Source organism: Solanum verrucosum, unplaced genomic scaffold (genome assembly GCF_900185275.1).
Source record: "Solanum verrucosum unplaced genomic scaffold, falcon-dt-bn FXZP01000234.1, whole genome shotgun sequence".
Classification (NCBI taxonomy): domain Eukaryota; kingdom Viridiplantae; phylum Streptophyta; class Magnoliopsida; order Solanales; family Solanaceae; genus Solanum; species Solanum verrucosum.
In genome coordinates, this window is record NW_026020440.1 from 23,480 (window position 1) to 42,988 (window position 19,509).

Genomic DNA, 19,509 nt, shown 5'->3' on the forward strand with positions numbered 1-19,509 from the left:
ATAAAGCGCGTCTCTTTTCCTGTTACGCATTATAATGCTTCCCTATCAAGATTTTAAATTGTAAATTAATATAGTTATGGTAGTTAGGTTAGTCCTATTTGGACAGAGAAAAGGAAAGCCAAGCGTAGTCTAAACCAATTCGGACAGGGAAATCAAATCTAAGCTTATAAAAGGAGCTGATATTGTCAATATTCAATATCAACATCCTCTGCATCTTTATTTTTAACAGTCGTGAAAATGGCTGGGAATATGAAGGTTTTGAATGCGCTAGATTCCGCAAAAACACAATGGTATCACTTCACAGCAATCATAATAGCTGGTATGGGATTTTTTACTGATGCCTACGATCTCTTCTGCATATCTCTAGTCACTAAGTTGCTTGGACGTATTTACTACCATGTCGATGGCTCATCAAAGCCTGGTTCACTACCTCCTAATGTTTCCGCTGCTATCAATGGTGTCGCCTTCTGTGGTACCATTGCGGGACAACTCTTCTTTGGATGGATTGGTGACAAAATAGGAAGGAAGAAAGTCTATGGCATAACCCTTATGATTATGTCTATCTGTTCCATTGCTTCTGGCCTTTCTTTTGGTAGGGATCCTAAGACCGTCATGGCCACCCTCTGCTTCTTTCGCTTCTGGCTTGGTTTTGGAATTGGTGGCGATTACCCCCTTTCTGCTACTATTATGTCTGAATATGCCAACAAAAACACTAGGGGTGCCTTCATTGCTGCTGTTTTCGCTATGCAAGGATTTGGTATCCTCGGAGGTGGTATCTTTGCCATCATTATCTCTGTTGTATTCCAGGCTTGTTTCAAGGCGCCAACCTATCAAGTGGATCCCCTTGGTTCAACCGTTCCTCAAGCAGATTACGTGTGGAGGATCATATTGATGGCTGGGTCACTTCCTGCTCTTCTCACTTACTACTGGAGGATGAAGATGCCTGAAACGGCTCGTTACACTGCTCTTGTAGCCAAGAATGTGAAGCAGGCAACTGCAGATATGGAAAACGTTATGCAGGTTGACATTGGGACAGACCAAAAAGAGCCTGCTGTAAAGTCCGGCAATGAATTTGGTTTGTTCACGAAACAATTTCTTAGGCGACATGGACTTCACTTGCTTGGCACAGCCAGCACATGGTTTCTTCTTGATATTGCATACTACAGCCAAAACTTGTTCCAAAAGGATATCTTCAGTGCCATTGGATGGATTCCTGCTGCCAAGACTATGAATGCAATTGAAGAGGTTCAAAAAATTGCACGAGCCCAAACTCTTATCGCTCTCTGCAGTACCGTGCCTGGATACTGGTTCACAGTGTTTCTCATTGACAGGATTGGCAGGTTTACCATTCAATTGATTGGTTTCACAATGATGACAGTGTTCATGTTTGCTCTAGCCATTCCTTACCACCACTGGACTCTCCCTGGCCACCATATCGGGTTTGTGGTCCTCTATTCACTGACCTTCTTTTTTGCCAACTTTGGACCCAACGCCACTACATTTGTCGTGCCTGCTGAGATTTTCCCTGCTAGATTGCGGTCGACTTGCCATGGAATATCAGCTGCATGTGGAAAGTTAGGGGCAATGGTGGGTGCATTTGGATTCCTGTATTTGGCTCAACCACAAGACAAGACCAAGGCTGATGCAGGGTATCCTGCTGGAATTGGGGTGAGGAATTCACTCATTGTCCTTGGCGTAGTCAACCTTCTCGGATTATTTTTCACTTTCTTGGTTCCAGAATCGAAGGGGAAGTCACTTGAAGAGATGTCAAGGGAAAATGAAGACTCAACTGAGGAAGGAGCAGAAGTGGAGAATCATTCATCTGATAATAGGACAGTTCCTGTGTAAAAGCAGTTACTAGTTTCATTTCTTTCCATTCTATCCTTCATATGTTCTGCAAAGGTTCTATGAAGCTATTAGTGTAGACATTCTGTGTAATTGCAGCAACTAGAGTTCCATATGTTTTATGTTTTGTGTCATATATTGGATGCAGTATGTAAAAACTCTTCTCTTATTAACCTTTCTTCATTACTCCCTTCTCTATAATATATACTGAAGAGTGATTATATTAAAAAATTAGCTTTAAATAATTTCAAGATCAGTACATTCTCTGCATGAACAGTGATGAAACTAGTATTTTCGTCAAGTTAAAAGTACTTTTGGGAGCATTTGCAGTGAACCTTTTTTTGTGTCTGAATATGCCAAGATGATAAACACTAACTAAATACTTTTGAAATATACTCTAAAGCAAGCAATCCATATGTGATAATAACTCTATTCCCTTATCTACTGTTCGGTATTGTAAGTTTATACATTAGATTGTTGATGTGTAACATTAATTAGGTAATAACATGATAACATTACAATCTATTCAAATATTGTATTCATCAAAACAATGCAGTACAATCAATACAATACGAAACATTATAAAACTACATGTAACAACCATTCAAACAAGCTAGCTTCAAACCTACGAACTAGGACTAGCATCGAACTAAGTGAGTCAAGTCTTAGCCTAATTGAGCCAAGCTCAACCAATCTTTGCCTAATTTCCTAATTTACTGTAATTGAGTTGAAGTACCAACTTGTTTTCTTTTTAACTCTTCTTCTAAATAACGATATGTTGTTATATATATACCACAAATTACAGTTGAAAATATACAGTAACAAGATAGTTGAAGCTTGTTCAATATTCTCAATGAACCCTTTGCCATAACTAGCAGATCGTTCTCATTTAGAAAAAATAAGTGTAGCATGTTTACTTAATCCATCCTCGTCTTCATGATTTTCTTCCCTATAACAATGTTCGACTGTTATGTTCCTTTGAACAACCTTAGGTATGATTTCTTCAATGATTCTTTGGATTCTCCATGGTGATTTATTAATTTCATTGATTATTTCAACCGCTAAAAGAGAGTTCAATTCGACTTCTAAGACTTCAAATTGTTGATGAAGAACTTGTGGTGTGGTCAAGATATATGGTCTAAAGAGTGATTCTTAGAGAAATGTTGATGATTTCCAGGGTGGGGTGTTATTGAATGATTCGGGTAAGTTTGTGAAGGGGAAGCTTCATTGGGCTACTACTGGTCGTCTTAGTGATTATGCATATATTTTTCCAAAGTAAGTTCCTACAAATAATAGTGTACGTCCTTTGACTTTGAGAACGCGTTTAGGGAGGATGAAGATGAAAGACCAATAACTGTGAATGTATCGTAAGACAGAGTTCACCAGCATAGGATAGGTGCATGGTAACCCAGCACTTTCACCCTAGCTATGAACTTGACAATTAGTACTTCACAATGTACTTCTGTTATGAACCAAGTTTAGCCTAATGTGGATACCAAGGTCACACAAGTAGTTATTGGGGTGAGAACGAGTAATAGGGCAAGGTTAATTTGGGATCCGGATTGAGTAGTGGGCATGAAACAGTTCCATCATAAAGATAGTGATACGTGATTTAGGGATTATGCAAATTGTTGAGTAAAAAGTCTGATTCTCCCATCTTCATTCTTAGTCGAGCTTCTCATCCCCTTCTATCTATATCTGTATTTTCTGATCTTCTTCCTCTGATTAACCTTTTCAGTTTTGTTTTAAACACTGTTAGTTGTTATTAGCTTGTTGTTTCCATTTCTCAAGTGTATTTTGGGTTGTCAGTTATTATAATACATATCATTGTTGTGTTGGTAACTTGAGTTGTTACAACTTCAGATTACTTAACTTACTACCTGTATTTTTTTTCATCTTCACTGTTTAGAATGTGACTGAAGCACATTTGAAATTTCTCAAATGTTTGGGAAATGGAGCTCCCGCTTTTTTTGCTTAAACAAGGCTAGCAGTTTCTAATGAAAAATATGTTTGATACATGTTTCATGGGGGCTAGCTGGTGTAAATAGTTGACAAATGAATTAATAAACTTAAGAAATGAATAAGTGCATTCAATTCGAAATAGAGACAAATTAACGGCATCACCAATCTAATAAAAAATGAACTTCCTCCTTCCCCTCCATTAAGGCCCTTTTTGCAAGCTCCCGACTTCTGAGTTGGGGCTACTGATTTTTTCCATCAAAAGCTTTTATTTCTTTTAATTGACTATGCCAAGGTGTGCTTCTATGAGAAGTAGAATGACTCGAATTTGTCAAAAACACTAAATGATTGATGAAATCTGTAACCGTTCCAATAACATCTGAGAATAGGTTGAGTCTCCTTGGATGACAACTCCATAGCAAAGCATCCACAAAAGTCTGATTCATCCATTGAACATTGACATTTAAAACATCCACCCGAAGGGTATAACCTATGTGGTCCATTTGCAAATCTGTCATGTTGATATCACCGCAATTGATAAAATAAAGAGAAACTTCAGACCAAGAGGATGAATTAGATAGAAACTTCCTCAACTTACAAAACCATGAAGCGTTTAAATTGTTGCATTCAAGAATGATTTTTGAGTGCTCTAATTGGGTTGACTCTCTTGCAATTTTAAGTTCAGGAATTTGACTCCCCAAATAGTCAAGTGATACCAAATTCGGAGCATCAATCTCCCATGTTGACGAATATTCAAGACCTTCAAGGAATCCAACTTAATCTTCCCAAGATTCCCCGAACAATGCTCAAGACTGAAAGAAACAATCAAAGGACAACTATTAGGTAGAGTCTGAAGCATGTTCTCGTCTAATCTAACATGAGATAGAATAACAAGGACAGTTACTTGAATGTGTAGTAGGACAGAGTTCACCATAGCTGTAAGTTTGTCAATTAGTACTTCACATCTATTTTGGATATCTTGTCAATTACAAGAGATCTTCATTTTCACACATAAGCTCGGAATAGCTCGATGTTCAGATCTACATTGCCAAAGCATTACTAATTGGAACGGTTTCATATATACATGAGGTTTTATAAATTATTGTATCATTGTATAGTGCATTTAAGATTGTTGGATGAAGGATTTTTTCCCATACTTGTTACTCTCTCTTGTGAGGGATTATGGGACTAAAACATAAATACATAATATCGAGGCTTCCACTCTGTCCAAATATTTACAGAATATGAGGCACTGTTAGCAAAATCAAATTCAATGATTGCAAGAGAAGTACATATTCAGGATGATGAAAATCGAACGTTTTAACCTAATGATACAAGACTAAAAGGTTCTCTGCATTTGTTTGATGAAAAACAATGTGCAGCCTGATACAAGTACTGGTATTTATACTCTTAGTTCTGCAATTGAAAAATGAAAACGCGCTCGAAGTCCTTATGAGCATCTCAGGAGAAGGAAAACAGAGTTCATTGGTTCATAGAGAAATATACCATGCTATCAAATATCAGCTTACAAAATCAACAAATAGAGAAATTTGTAGGCTTTTATTTTTTTAATTGACTATGTCAAGGCGTGTTTCTATGAGAAGTAGAATGACTCAAATTCTTCATATACATCCATGAAACATGTAATCATTTTAACACTTCAGCATAGGTTGAGTCTCCTAAGATGAATTTTTTTTTTCAAAAGTATGTTTTAATAAGTGCTTCTGAAAATAAGCTAATTTTTAGTAGCAATACCAAACACTCTAAATTTAACAAGCAAGTTTTGATAAATATCTTATGGTAATCAATTTTTTTTGCAAAACTTAAATATTAAAGTTGTTCAATTGAAACTTTAAAAACTATTTTGAACTTAATACTAAAAAAATAAAGGACCTTTTTTTTTGTCTCTATATCTAGCCATCTTAAGTTTTTAATTTATATTCATAATTATAATTATTTATATTACTTTAAATTCATTTGGATCCTTAAAAATATTGATATACTTCATTAAAAGACTTTATAATAAATAAACTAGTCATTAAGTACTATTCTTTAAGGTATTTAAGAATAACAATTTAATTAGTTTCAACAAAAATAGTCTTTATAATATTGATTGTTATTATTTAAGATACTTAAGAATAACAATTAAATTATATTGAATAGTACTTAATGACTAATTAATACTAACACAATATGTGTTGTTAGTATTATTTTTTCTTCTTATTTGAGTTATGTAATTTAGATAATAATAAGTGTCATTTTACTCTCTTCTCTCTCCTAGGAAAAACTCTAAACCCATCCATAAAAAAATTAATTTAGTATAATTGATTCGTACGACTATAAAGTTAAGGATCAACCTTTTCAGCATTCTTTTGTATATTTTAATTAAGGATATTTTGTTAAAATAAAATAGACGTAATTAAGGCTTGAACTAAATTCGAAAAAGGAAGCATATTGATTTCATAAATTTTTCAAGTCATTGCAATGTACTATATATTATTATCCTTTCAGTAGGTTGCTAATAACCAAAATTATATCAATAATTCCTTGAAGCTTGTCACTAGCAGCTTTCAATTGGGGTGATTCAGCAGGTGGATCTGAAAAATTGTCATCACACGTAGAAGGATCATCCAAAGCAGCAGATGCATGAATATTCAAACCAACATAGTCTTTAGATTTTAAAAGAGCAGGCAATCCTCTAAGATCATCAATACCATCATTGTAATTCTCCAAACACGAACTATATCTCGTCTTTAATTTTGGATTTGTGGCCTGATTAAGTAATGTATTAACAAGATCATGTGTAGATTGCATGTTCTTTAGTGATATGTCTATTGAGATAGTCGCAAGGCCTTCAAGATTTGCACCTTTGGATCGAGAATCCCCTTTTAGAGCCGATAAACATATAGTGGGTTTTTGTGTTTTTGAACAAACATCGTTTATCAGATCGGCTCTCACGCTTGTTAACATGAAGATGAGAGAAACTATCAAAAACAAGATAGAGATATATGAATGTGCCATTTCGTATGATCAAATATTTTTATTTTATAACTTGTGTTGTGTTATGGATTTTATATAGCCATGTTTTCCAATTGAGAAAGCTATGTAATTAAAGGGTTTAGGATTTTATGAAAAGAAAATTAAGTAAGAATATACTCGTATTTAATGTCAAAAGATTTTGCTTCAAATTGATATTTCGATCCAATTAATAGAAGATTTCAGTCTATTTATATACCTTTGAAAAACTAAATTAAGTTATATTTCATGTTGGACAAGATTTTAATTACAGTAAATAATAAGACTATATTTTTGGTAGAAAAAAATAATTAGGACCTTGAAATCAAAAATATTCCTTTAATTGTGGTAATTACATTCTATATTGAATAAATTATAGTGGTAAATTGCAATTAATATTGTGAAGTTTATTGCAGTATATATTAATGTCAATATTATCATTCATGACTTTGTTTTAAGAAAAATAAGGAGCTCTATATTACTGAAAGATCTCCCTCCCTCATCACACGATCAAATAATATTTGAATGAATCATTTTTGTATAATTAGATCCCGATTAAATTTGGATTCGCATCAAAAAGTAGGGTGTGTAAAAACCGAATAATATTATGATTGTTTTGCCTATTGTGAAATTTTTGAATGAAGGATAAAAAGTTAGTTCAATCTATATTTCTAAAAAAAAATCATGCTTTAATGTTGCAGGTGTATCATGGTTCATTAATAATAAATAAATAAATAATGTACAAAAAAAGATAATACGTCATGCTTAATTTTATTTTTTTAAAAAAAAAAAAAAAAAAAAACATAATGCGCTACTTAAAATATTGTCTTCTACAAAAGGTCAAATATTAAAGTTCTTTGTCAGCAAAAAGAGTAAAAAAGAAACTACATAAAATTATCCCCAAGACTTTCTTCTTTGTTTGTTTTTTTAAAAAAACAAAATCCAGAAGGTCGAAAAAAAAATACTTCATATGTTTCAATTAACATATTTTCCTTACTTTTCAATTAAATTCATTTTAAAAAGATTTTCTTTTTTTCTTTTTTTATAACTCTTTGGGGTGTGTTTGGTACAAAGGAAAATGTTTTCTTGGAAAAAACAAATGGATTTCTAACTTATTTTCTTATTTTGGTTGACGAGTAGACAATATCTTCTAGAAAAAATTTTTTAATGTTTGGTTGGTGAAAAAAAAATATTTTCCAGAAAATATCTTTTATTTTTTGTTTGAGACTAGAAAATTCTCTTTAGGAGAATAATTTTTAACTCGAAAATCAACCCAATAATCGGTGTAGGAACCGACCCTAACACCCGAAGTAGGACACGACCCTAACGACCGTTCCAAAATCCGACCCTGAGATCTAACCCAAGACCTGACTCAGACTTCCGATGCTGAAATATTTTTAAAAAAAATTAACGTTGTGGGGGACGTCGGGGAGGGGGTGGCTGGGGTAGGGTGGTGTAAAAATGAAATCTGAAAAATTTGAAATATTTTTCAATAACAATTTTTTTAGAAACAAAAAATTGACGAGGAGTGGCATAAAAAAATGAAACTTTAAAAATTTGAAATATTTACAAAAATATTTTTAAAAAATAAAAAAAAATTGACGGGGGTGGACGAGGGGGGGATGGCGGCTGGGGGTAGAGGGGTGGCATAAAAAATGAAAATTTTAAAATTTGAAATATTTTTCAAAAAGAAATTAAAAACAAATCCCGGGGGAGGGGCGTGGTTCGGGGTGGGGGTGGCGTAAATGTAATCTTTTTAATTTGAAATATTTTCAAAAACATTTTTTCTTAAAAAAATTGATGAGGGCAGGAGAAGCATTTCAAAATCGAACAATCGAAACATAATATATTCGAATTCTCATTACTGCATATTTTGGACGACTTATATCTTAGACGAATTCAGATCATATTTATCGAGTATATACTGCCTTATGGTTTTCAGTTCTAGGAGTCCTTCTGAAATTAATGTTTTAGGACTTTTAATATAGTTTAAATAAAGAGAAATTTAAGAAATATTTTTAGTTAATTTTCAATTACTAAATATTAAAATTTCTTTTTTTTTTTTTTACAAATAAGTAAAAAAACTCAATGTCTATAATTTTAATTAATTTTTAAGTCTTGTATATCTAACCAGAAAAATTATAAAACAAACTCAAATATCAAACCGAAGGAGGAATAGAATTCCATAACCAATACCCCACAAGATAATCTAATAACTAAAATCAAATTGATACAAATTAAAATAGCATACTTTAATATGTAACCTTTTTGTTGATGACAAGCCAGCAGTCTTATAATAATGTAAAAATTAGGCAAATGACATAGTATAAGAAAGAAATTACTTTTTTTCCCTACTCTTTCATTAATTACCAAAAATCCCTTTTTTTAGTGTTTTTCGGATACATAATATAGCAGTGTGGATACTTAATATAGCAGCGCGGATACTTTAATTTATAACGGGCGGATACTTAAATTATTAAGTTGTTAGCAGCACGGATACTTAATTAACGGGCGGATGCATAATATAGCAGCGCGGATACTTAAATTTAAGTTGTTAGCAACACGGATACTTAATTAACGGGCGGATGCATAATATAGCAGCGCAGATACTTTAATTAATAACGGGCGGATACTTAAATTAATAAAGTATCCGGCTAAGTTGAATTGGGGGAAAATAAGGGATTTTTGTATTTTAGTAAAAGAGTAGGGAAATATTGAGAATAGGTAAAGAAGTGTTGTGTATTTAAGTAATTTTTCCTATAATATAACTAGTTACACTAGCCCGTACTAGCATGGGCCCAACATATATTTTTATTTTTTAATTTAATTTATGTGACATTAATAAAATTATAACGGTCAAACAAATTTTTTGTATGTTCTTTAAATTTTAAGTTGTTGATTATTGTGGTTAATAATACTTTATATGTAATTTTCAATATTCTCTTTGTCCAATTTATGTGTTATTGATAGAATTTCGAAAGTCAAGCAAATTTTGTATATGTCTTTTAGATTTTGAAGTTATTTAATTATTATGAGTTATAGTACATTTTACGTATATGTTACTTTTTCTATCCCAAACTATGTGACATTAGTAGAATTTTGAGAATTGATCAAATTTTTTGTATGTCCTTTAAATTTTGAAGTTGCTAATTACTGTGTGATTTGTAGTACGTTTCATGTTATTTCAAATAATATATGTTATTTCCTCTATCCTAATTTATATGGCACTAATAGATTTTGAGCTTCAACCAAATTTTATATATGTCTTTATAATATTTTAGGGTTTAATTACCTCTTTTTGATTTTTAATACATTAATATGATTTCTTCACAATTATCAGTAGAGCTACCTTTCAGTGTTGATGGTTTAACAACATACCCTTAAAAGAACAGACCAACGAAAGATTCCTCTTATTGTTTATTGTGCGTATTATTAAGTAAAAAGTATTCTAATTAATTCTACTAAAGATTCACTAATTGAATGCTGAGAGAAATTAATTAATGTGAGAAAAGTACTGAAACAAAGACTTAATCTACTCCATCCGTCCAATAATTATTGTCTATTATACTATTTTGGAATGTCCTACAATACTTGTCCACTTTATGAAATCAATGGATAGTTTATCCCTTATCATTAATTATAGTCATTTTTCAATTATATTTTTTAATATATTATATTTATTATATTTAAAGAATGATATAGTAATATTACTCTTTTATTTATAATTTCTTAAAAAATGTATAAAGTCAATACTGGAGAAATATTATTGGAGAGAGAATAGTTGATATCAGTCACCAAAGCAATACAACTAAGTAGTAATAAGTGGGGCCCATGTTTTCAGAAAGTTGTGCGAATTATTTGTAGTTTTAAGGGGACAAATTAGTCCAATAGATAAAAAAAAAAATGAAATGCAGTTGCACTACTCCTTTAACTAACCAATTGAATTACATTTTTCATGTGAAATTACAAAAGTAACATTTGAGGATTTTTTTGTCAATTCCCATAAATGGGAAGCTCCTCAAATTCACTCTTATTAATAGTAGTAATATAATAATTTTCAAAGTTAAATTAGATTGTATTAATGTGATATTTAAACAAAAAATTTAAATATGCAAAATCTATACAAAAAGTAGTATAAATTGTAATTTTTTGCATATGAATATGATGAAAAAACACATTGTAAAATATTAGTTAAAATTCTTATAGTTGACTCTAAAAAGGAAATCATAACAATTAAAAGTGTATAGAGAGAGTAATAAATAGGTAATTAAATTTCAAGAAGTTTAAAATAAAAGGTTGAAAAATAGAATAAGATAGACAACATATATTGAAAAATTCTTATAGTTTGACTCTAAAAAGGAAATCATAACAATTAAAAGTGTATAGAGAGAGTAATAAATAGGTAATTAAATTTAAAGAAGTTTAAAATAAAAGGTTGAAAAAAAGAATTAGATAGACAACATATATTGAAAATTGAAAACATATAAATAATAAATGGGCCCAAATGAGGTCTAACTTTTCGGCTAATAAAGTAGTAGGTAATTAATGGTGTTAAATTGTCCAATAATATAAATTTTAAAGGTACAACCATAAAAGAAGAATGTACAACACTATCTAAGCACATATATCCAACACTTGTCATGTGCTAAGTAGTAGATATTCCCACTTATTATATATAGTAATATAGTCTTAGAGCCCATTTGGATTGGCTTAAAAAAGTAGTTTTTAAGTCAAAAATAAAAAGTCAAACTGAAATGACTTTTAAGTCAAAAAATAAAAAGTAGGGGGAGACCTACTTTTGGTTTTTGACTTATTTTAAGTCATTTTTTTACTTATTTTAAATCATTTTTTACCTTGTCAAACACTTCGTAACTTATTTTAAGTCATTTTTGACTTATTTTAAGTTATTTTTTATTTTTGCCAAACACTTTCAGAAGTCAAAAACTGACTTAAAAATAGGTTTGATCAACTTTTAAGCCAATCCAAACACCCTCTTAGTACACCAACTATTAAAAAAAAAAAAACTATCAGGTTTATGCTACTTAAAAAAAAAAAAAAAACTAATGAAAATAATGGAAGGGTTTTAGACGTGAAAAAAGGCGTCCAATTTGTGTAGTAATAACTATACTGCAGAGAATATGGATCATGAAGAAATAATCATTGATATATTCTCAAGACTTCCTGTTAAGTCTTTAATGCGTTTCAAATGTTTGACCAAATTCTTTAATTCTCTTGTTTCGGAATCAAATTTTGCGCATATCATAGATGTCGATCTATGACTCGTTCCAGTGGAACAAAACTCTTATTGCATGGAAGGGAATTTTATTACACTGCTGAGCTAAAAGAAGATAGAAAAACCTCGGGTTCCCCTGTTCAAATTGAGGGTTTTGATGAACTCCCCTTCCGTATCACGGTAGATTATCGTTTGAATTGCGTTAATGGTTTATTTTGTATTTGGGAACCATTATTTTTTGCTGCAATTTTCAATCCTAGTACAAGAGAAGTAAGATTTCTTCCTGACCTAAATGATGGTTCTTCCATGTGGTTCTGTTCATTCGGTTTTGACCCAGAAGAAAAGAAGTACAAAGTTCTTTTCACAACAAAGCATATTATAAAAGGGTACATAAAACATTGGATTTTCACTTTAGGAGTAGACGAATCATGGAGAGAGACTCAAAGCATAACCCCTCCTATTCTGTGCAAGCCCGGGGTTTGCATCAATAGAGTTATCTATAAATTTGTTTTCCAGGACAGACTTACTATAGATGCATTTGATGTTAAAACCGAAAATTCAAAAAATATTGGTTTATATAATGCATCTAACTCGTGGTGGTATTACGAGTTGTTAGAGGTGAAAGTAAACTAGCGATCATGGATTATGAATATTGGCAACATGGATAGTTCAACTTGTGGATTTTAGAACAAACTCAGAAAGAAGAAGAATGGAAAATTCAAATCATTGACTTCCCTTCGATGTGGTGGAAGGACAAACCCTTAGTTATATCATCATGCACGCCCTGTGATGAAGAGATTGTAGTCATCCTGGACTTAATGTCGGATACTTTATGTTTCTCTTATGATGTCACGAGACAGAGTTTGAGAAAATTAGAAATCAACAGGCTACCGAGAAAGTATGACATCGAAGGCATTTGTAGTTACGTTGAAACACTAGTAATTATGTAGAAATTAAGTCTCGTTCCTTTTGAGAAATTTGCCATACTCATTACTTTCTTAAAATTTTGTTTTTGCTTTTGCAATCCTATAAGATCCAAGTTTAAAATTATGCTCTTAGTTCTGTTTTATTAATATCTAATACCTCTGTACACCAATGCAGAAAAGAATAAATCCATTCAATTTGAAATAGAAACAAATTAACTACATCACCAATCTAATAAAAAATAAACTTTCTCCCCCTCCATAAGGGTCCTTTTTTCAAGCTCCCCATTTATGAGTTGTAGCGACTGGTTTTTTCCATTAAAAACTTTTATTTCTTTTAATTGACTATGCCAAGGTAAGCTTTTATGAGAAGTAGAATGACTCGAATTCGTCAAAAACACTAAACGATCAATGAAATGTGTAATCGTTGGAGTAACATTTGAGAGTAGGTTGAGTCTCCTTGGATGACAACTCCATAGCAAAGCATCCACAAAATTCTGATTCATCCATTGAATATCGACATTTAAAACGTCCACCCGAGGGGTAGAACCTATGTGGTCCATTTGCAAATCTTCCATCTTGATCTCACAGCAATTCATAAATTTAAGGGAAACATGAGACCACGAGGACGAATTTGATAGAAACTTTCTCAACTTACAGAACCATGCTGCATTTAAATTGTTGATGCATCCAAGCCTGATTTTTGAGTCTCTTGCAATTTTATTAAGTTCGGGAATTTGACTCCCCATATAGTCAAGTGATACCAAATTTGGAGCATCAATCTCCTCTATCCCGCGATGATGTATCTTCAAGACCTTCAAGGAATCCGACTTGATCTTTTGAAGCTTCCCAGTACAATACTCAAGGATTAAAGAGACAATAAAGGGACAACTATTAAGTATAGTCTGGACCATGTTTTCGTCTAATCTTAGATGAGATAGAGAAAGCTTTCTCAATGATTTGCAATTCACAACACCACTAGATAACGAATCAGGCATACTACCCTGCACATCCAATTCTCTTAAAGATTTTGCTGCCAAGATTCTTAAAATAGGCATGGGGTATGATTTAAAGTTAAGAAAAAGATGTTTTACACCATTCTGAAGTGCAATGTCGAGCCACTTATCAATGAGAGGGAAATCTTCATGAGAATTAGCAAAGGTCTCTAATAATTCAAACTTTTGTATAGGGATTTTCCCCTTCCTATATCTCTCCATGGTTGTGTTCGCTGTATTTATGTTGCCTTCCCAACAATTAATAGTGAATTCCAAGTTGGGAAGATTCGACCATTCTTGTAGCCATGTTTTGGAGAGAATGCTCATCCGCGTTGCTTCTTTAAAACTAAGACAACAGAGTATTTTTTGAATGAGACATTCAGGTAATATGTCAGCCATATTTAACCCTAATGTCAATGGAAATATTTAACGTGCTTTTGGAGGTAGCTATGAAACAATTCTTCAATTTATAGATTATGATTTCCCTAAAAAGACAAAAAAAAAAACCTGTATATTATAGGGATCCTATTTCTAATTGGTTAAGGTAATTTGTCGTCCCTTAACTTTCCCAGTTTTACTAAAATTTAGAAATTTATTTTTGGAAATACGACGCTTTAAAAAAACCGATGCAAAATTCTTCAATTTATAGGAAAAAACGTATATATTATAGGAATCCTATTTTTAATGTAATTGTCCTCCTTTTCTAAACGTCCCTTAACTCTTTATATTGTATATTTGTATTCTCTTATCTTTAGATTCTATGTTATAAACAGATACTTGCATTGCTTTGATTGATTTGAAATGTCGGTTATACTATACATACATAGTTTTCATGAAGGTCTTTTTTACCGAATTGTTCACAAGCCACTTTGTTTCACAATAGACCGATTCAAACGTGTGTGTCTGTTTTTTTCGAGTAGTTTAAATTATGACCAATTCAAACGTATATGTTTTTTTCACAATAGACCAATTCAAAGCTCTCTGTATTCATTGGATGAAAAATAGTTTATTAACTCTGAAAGACGTACAATAAATCAATATGAACTACAAAGAAAACTGAAAATCAAACATATTGTCCTAGTGCCTTGATATTTCCAACTTAATCATGTTTGAGTTGGATATATCTAACCTGAAAAATATAATTGAAAGAACATTATAAATGAATAAGTGCATTTTCAATTTTTAATAGAATAAACTATATTACCAATCTAATAAAATATAATATCTATCAAGGTTCATTGTTGCCCGCTCCCCAAGTTTGTGTTCCACAGGATACCAAATCTCCTTCTTCCTATCAAATTTGTGGACTTTTACTTCTTTTAATTGACTATACCAAGGGTTGCTTCCATGAGAAGTAGACTGAATCGAATTCTTCATATGCATCAAACGATCAATGAAAACTGTAACCATTTCTCTTGTTAATTGCAAGTTGAGTCTCCTAGGCTGACAACTCCATACCAAAGCATCCACAAACGAAGGGTATTCGCGATTCTGCCACAGAATGTTGACATCTAAAATGTCCACCTCGGGCGTAGCAACTCTGTGGTGTTGTTGCAGATCTTTCATTTTAATCTCCGCGCATTCATAAAAATAAAGGGAAACTTGAGACCAAGAGGTCGAATTTGATAGAAACTTCCTCAACTTACAAAACCAGTCAGCATTTATATTGTCTAAGCGGTGAAGAATGATTTTTGAGTGCTTCAGTTGTTTTGACTCTCTCACAATTTGAAGTTCAGGAATTTGATTCCCTGTGTACTCAAATGACACCAAATTTGGAGCATCAATCTCCCATATGCTCCCACTAAACCGAATCTTCAAGACCTTCAGGGAAACCGACTTGATCTTTTGAAGATTCACTATCTCAATTGTTTCCAAGTCCAAACAATACTCAAAGATGAAAGAGACAATCAAGGGACAACTATTAAGTAGAGTCTGAAGCATATTTTCGTCTAATTTTACATAAGATAGAGAAAGCTTTCTCAAAGAATTGTGTTTCACAACACCACCGGATAACGAAATAGGCAAAAGAGTACAACTCTTCAGAACCAATTTTCTTAAAGATTTTGCTGCCAAGATTGTTAAAATAGGCACGGGGTATGATTTATAGTTAAGGACAAGATTGTTTACACCATTTTGAAGTGCAATGTTAAGCCACTTATCAATCAGAGGGAAAACTTCGTGAGAATCGCCTAAGAGCTCTGATAAGTCAAACTTTTCTATAGGGATTTTTCCGTTTCCATATCTCTCCATAATTGTGTCCAATATCTTTATATCGCCTTTGCAAAACTTAACATTAAATTCCAAGTCGGGAAGAGTCGACCAGGCTTGCAGCCATGTTTTGGAAAGAATGCTCATCCGCGCTGCTTCATCAAAACTAAGAGAAGAGAGTATTTTTTGAATGAAACATTCAGGCAACATGTCAGCCATGATCAGATCAGATCCTAACGTTAATGGAGATTTATAGATTTATAGGAGAAAGTGCCTTTGGAGGTTACTATGACTCTTTCAATCTTCCAAGTTCCATCTATGTAGGATCTTTTATATTATATATAATGTTTATTTATTTGAATCAAATTATTTATTGATTTTTATTTATACTCATTAACATTATAAGTAGAATAATTTTTTATCACTTTTTCACAAAATTTAATTTTATTATTCATGATTATTATTTTAATATTACATGCATTAAATATGTGTATTGATGCAATTTCATCTCTCTCTTATTCCTAATATCTATATAGGTAAACATTATTTGGTTGTCAATAATGGAATATTTTTTAAAGGGAAAAGGCTCAAATATGTCATCGAACTTTGAGAAAAGACACATCTATGTCATATGTTGAAAGTTTGGCTCATCTATGCCATTTTCGTTTGAGAAAAGACTCATTCATGTCATTATTTGTTAACTTGGGCAGATTAAAACGAACAATTATAGACAAAAATTAGTCACGTACTAAAAGAGAAGTCATCATTAACGAAGATATTGAGAAATTGAAGTTCAGAACAGCACCATGTGGTGTTGTAATCGATCTGAGAAGTACTTCACAAGAAACCAACAATGTCTCCCTTAAAACTGGTAAATAAAAGCTGAGTCCATCAAGTATCAGCTTACAAATTCAATAAGTAAAAAGTCGAAACAGCAATTTGTCGAAAAAACAAAATCAGGATGTTTTTTCTGTTGACTGCTCATGGTGTTATGCAATTTGTCTAAAGTAAACCAACATTGGCTCAAGTTCCTTGTTATGATACGAAGACTGGTGTAATACAGGCCCTCTAAAGAGACGCTATTGTACATAATTTTACAGTGAACGATTGCTGAAGTAACTATCTGATTACATCTATAAATATGAACATCCTGTCAAATGGTTTACAGACACAAACTTTTCCATGCGAAGTGCTCGAGAGCATCTTAGAAAAAGGACAACATTGTACCAGTACGAAACAGCACAAAGTACAACAGATATCACAAGTCCAAAACAGAATTATATGTTGGGGTGTCGATAGAAACAGAACAGTACGTTGAAACGAGTCAAGACGGAGTTATTGCTTGTAAAGTTCATACTCATCCGACTTTTACAATTATATGACAGAACATGATGTAGGGTCTATCGTTTTCACTATTCCAGTTCAGACATGATGTACATTGCTAAAAAATCTGTAAACTTTGACAGAGAGAAATAACCACAACATATGAGCTACCGTGCCATTTTCTGAACGACATCTATAAGCCAAAAGGATGTACAACAAATCCACATAAACTACAAAGGAAACTGAAAATCAAACATAATGTTCTTGTGCATTGATATTTCCAACTTAATCATGTTTGATAAAAACTATTTTCAAATAAAGAACTGATGCGAAATCTTATATTTGAAGTTCTTAAAGTATCTACGATCTGACCTGAAAAATAAATATTAAAGAATTTTATTAATGAATAAAGTGCATTTTCAATTTTTAATCGAATAAACTGCATCACCAATCTAATAAAAAATAACACCATTCCCACTTTTCAGAGTTCGTTGTTGCCAGCTCCCCACTTTTGTGTTCCACAGGATGCCAACTCTCCTCCTTATAGTATCTAGGATCAAATTTGTAGGCTTTTACGTCTTTTAATTGAGTGAGTTGAGGCATGCTTTCATGAGAAGTAGACTGACTCAAATTCTTCATATACATCAAATGATCAATGAAAAATGTAATATTTTCTCTTGTTGAATATACGTTGAGTCTCCTAGGCTGACAACTCCATACCAAAGCATCCACAAACGTTGGGCTCTCCCCGTCCTTCCATATAATGGTGACATTTAAAACATCCACATGGGGGTTAGAATCTTTATGGTCCAGTTGCAAATTTTGAATGTTGATGTTATTGCATTCGTAAGAATCAATCCAAACGTCAGACCAAGAGATTGAATTTGATAGAAACTTCCTCAACTTACAAAACCATGCAGCATTTACATTGTCACTGTCTAAGCATTCAAGAATGATTCTTGAGTACTTCAGTTGTCTTGACTCTCTCACAATTTTAATTTGAGGAATGTCTTCCCAGGTTAACTTAAGTGATACCAAGTTTGGAGCATCAATCTCCCATATTACCCCACAATGCCGAATCTTCAAGAACTTCAGGGAAACCGACTTAATCTTTTGAGGATTCATTGTTTCCAAGCCCTTGCAACACTCAAAGGTGAAAGATTCAATCAACAGACAGCTATTAAGTAGAGTCTGAAGCATGTTTTCGTCTACTAATCTTACATAAGATAGAGAAAGTTTTCTCAAAGAATTGCAATTCACAACAACGCTAGATAACGAAACAGGCAAAAGAATACAATATTTCAGAACCAATTTTCTCACAGATTTTACCGCCAAGATTGCGAAAATAAACAAGGGGTATGATGATATGGTAAGGTCTTTTACACCATTTGTTAGTACAATGCCAAGCCACTTATCAATCATAGGGAAATCTAAAACTTCAAAAGAGTTTAGAAACATTATCAAACAATCATCTAATAATTCAAACTTTTCTATAGGGATTTTTCCGTCCCTATATCTCCCCAGGGTATCATCCACTATTTTCATATCGTTGCATTTAGAATAATCAACTGTGAAATCCAAGTTTGGAAGATTCGACCAGGCTTGCAACCATGTTTTGGAAAGAATGCTCATCCGCGTTGCTTCTTTAAAACTAAGACAACAGAGTATTTTATGAATGAGACATTCAGACAATATATCAATTGAAGGTGCCCTATTGTGCAACCGTACCTTAAAACCCCATTTTTCGACTCCGCTAATCAACTCTTCGCCTCGCTTCTGCAATTTCCGCCTAACTCTTTGGGCGAATTCAAACATTATTTCCTTGTGATTTTGAGTCTCAATTGTTTTTTCCCATTAGCTTCGTGGCTTTAGGGTTTTTTTTGAATTTATAGGTTATGCCTTCTGTAAAAGTAACAAAAGAAAGACCTATACAGACTGGGTCACTTTAGTAGTTGCTTAGTCGTTCAAAAGTCCTATGTCCGACACTATTCTATTTACTCTGTCTCAA

The 19,509-nt window shown here is 32.5% G+C and overlaps 5 protein-coding genes and 2 pseudogenes across 5 annotated transcripts; 2 read left to right on the top strand and 5 right to left on the bottom strand.

Moving 5' to 3' along the window:
• The first annotated feature begins 233 nt into the window (after window positions 1–233).
• Window positions 234–1,848, top strand: LOC125808305 (probable inorganic phosphate transporter 1-7). Its single transcript, XM_049488030.1, has one exon. It carries the CDS (start codon window positions 238–240, stop codon window positions 1,846–1,848), a length of 1,611 nt encoding a protein of 536 aa, XP_049343987.1. The 5' UTR covers window positions 234–237.
• A 2,117-nt stretch (window positions 1,849–3,965) lies between these two features.
• LOC125808201 (uncharacterized) lies at window positions 3,966–4,738 on the bottom strand (annotated as a pseudogene).
• A 1,565-nt stretch (window positions 4,739–6,303) lies between these two features.
• LOC125808278 (pectinesterase inhibitor-like) lies at window positions 6,304–6,825 on the bottom strand. Its single transcript, XM_049487997.1, has one exon. The coding sequence runs from the start codon at window positions 6,823–6,825 to the stop codon at window positions 6,304–6,306; it is 522 nt and encodes a 173-aa protein (XP_049343954.1).
• A 5,132-nt stretch (window positions 6,826–11,957) lies between these two features.
• Window positions 11,958–13,002, top strand: LOC125808202 (F-box protein DOR-like; annotated as a pseudogene).
• Window positions 13,003–13,199: 197 nt separating this feature from the next.
• LOC125808310 (putative F-box protein At1g49610) lies at window positions 13,200–14,369 on the bottom strand. Its single transcript, XM_049488034.1, has one exon. The coding sequence runs from the start codon at window positions 14,367–14,369 to the stop codon at window positions 13,200–13,202; it is 1,170 nt and encodes a 389-aa protein (XP_049343991.1).
• Window positions 14,370–15,170: 801 nt separating this feature from the next.
• On the bottom strand, window positions 15,171–16,397 carry LOC125808203 (FBD-associated F-box protein At5g38590-like). Its single transcript, XM_049487925.1, has one exon. It carries the CDS (start codon window positions 16,395–16,397, stop codon window positions 15,171–15,173), a length of 1,227 nt encoding a protein of 408 aa, XP_049343882.1.
• Window positions 16,398–17,945: 1,548 nt separating this feature from the next.
• On the bottom strand, window positions 17,946–19,316 carry LOC125808309 (FBD-associated F-box protein At5g38590-like). The gene has a single exon (XM_049488033.1). It carries the CDS (start codon window positions 19,314–19,316, stop codon window positions 17,946–17,948), a length of 1,371 nt encoding a protein of 456 aa, XP_049343990.1.
• Window positions 19,317–19,509: the final 193 nt, after the last annotated feature.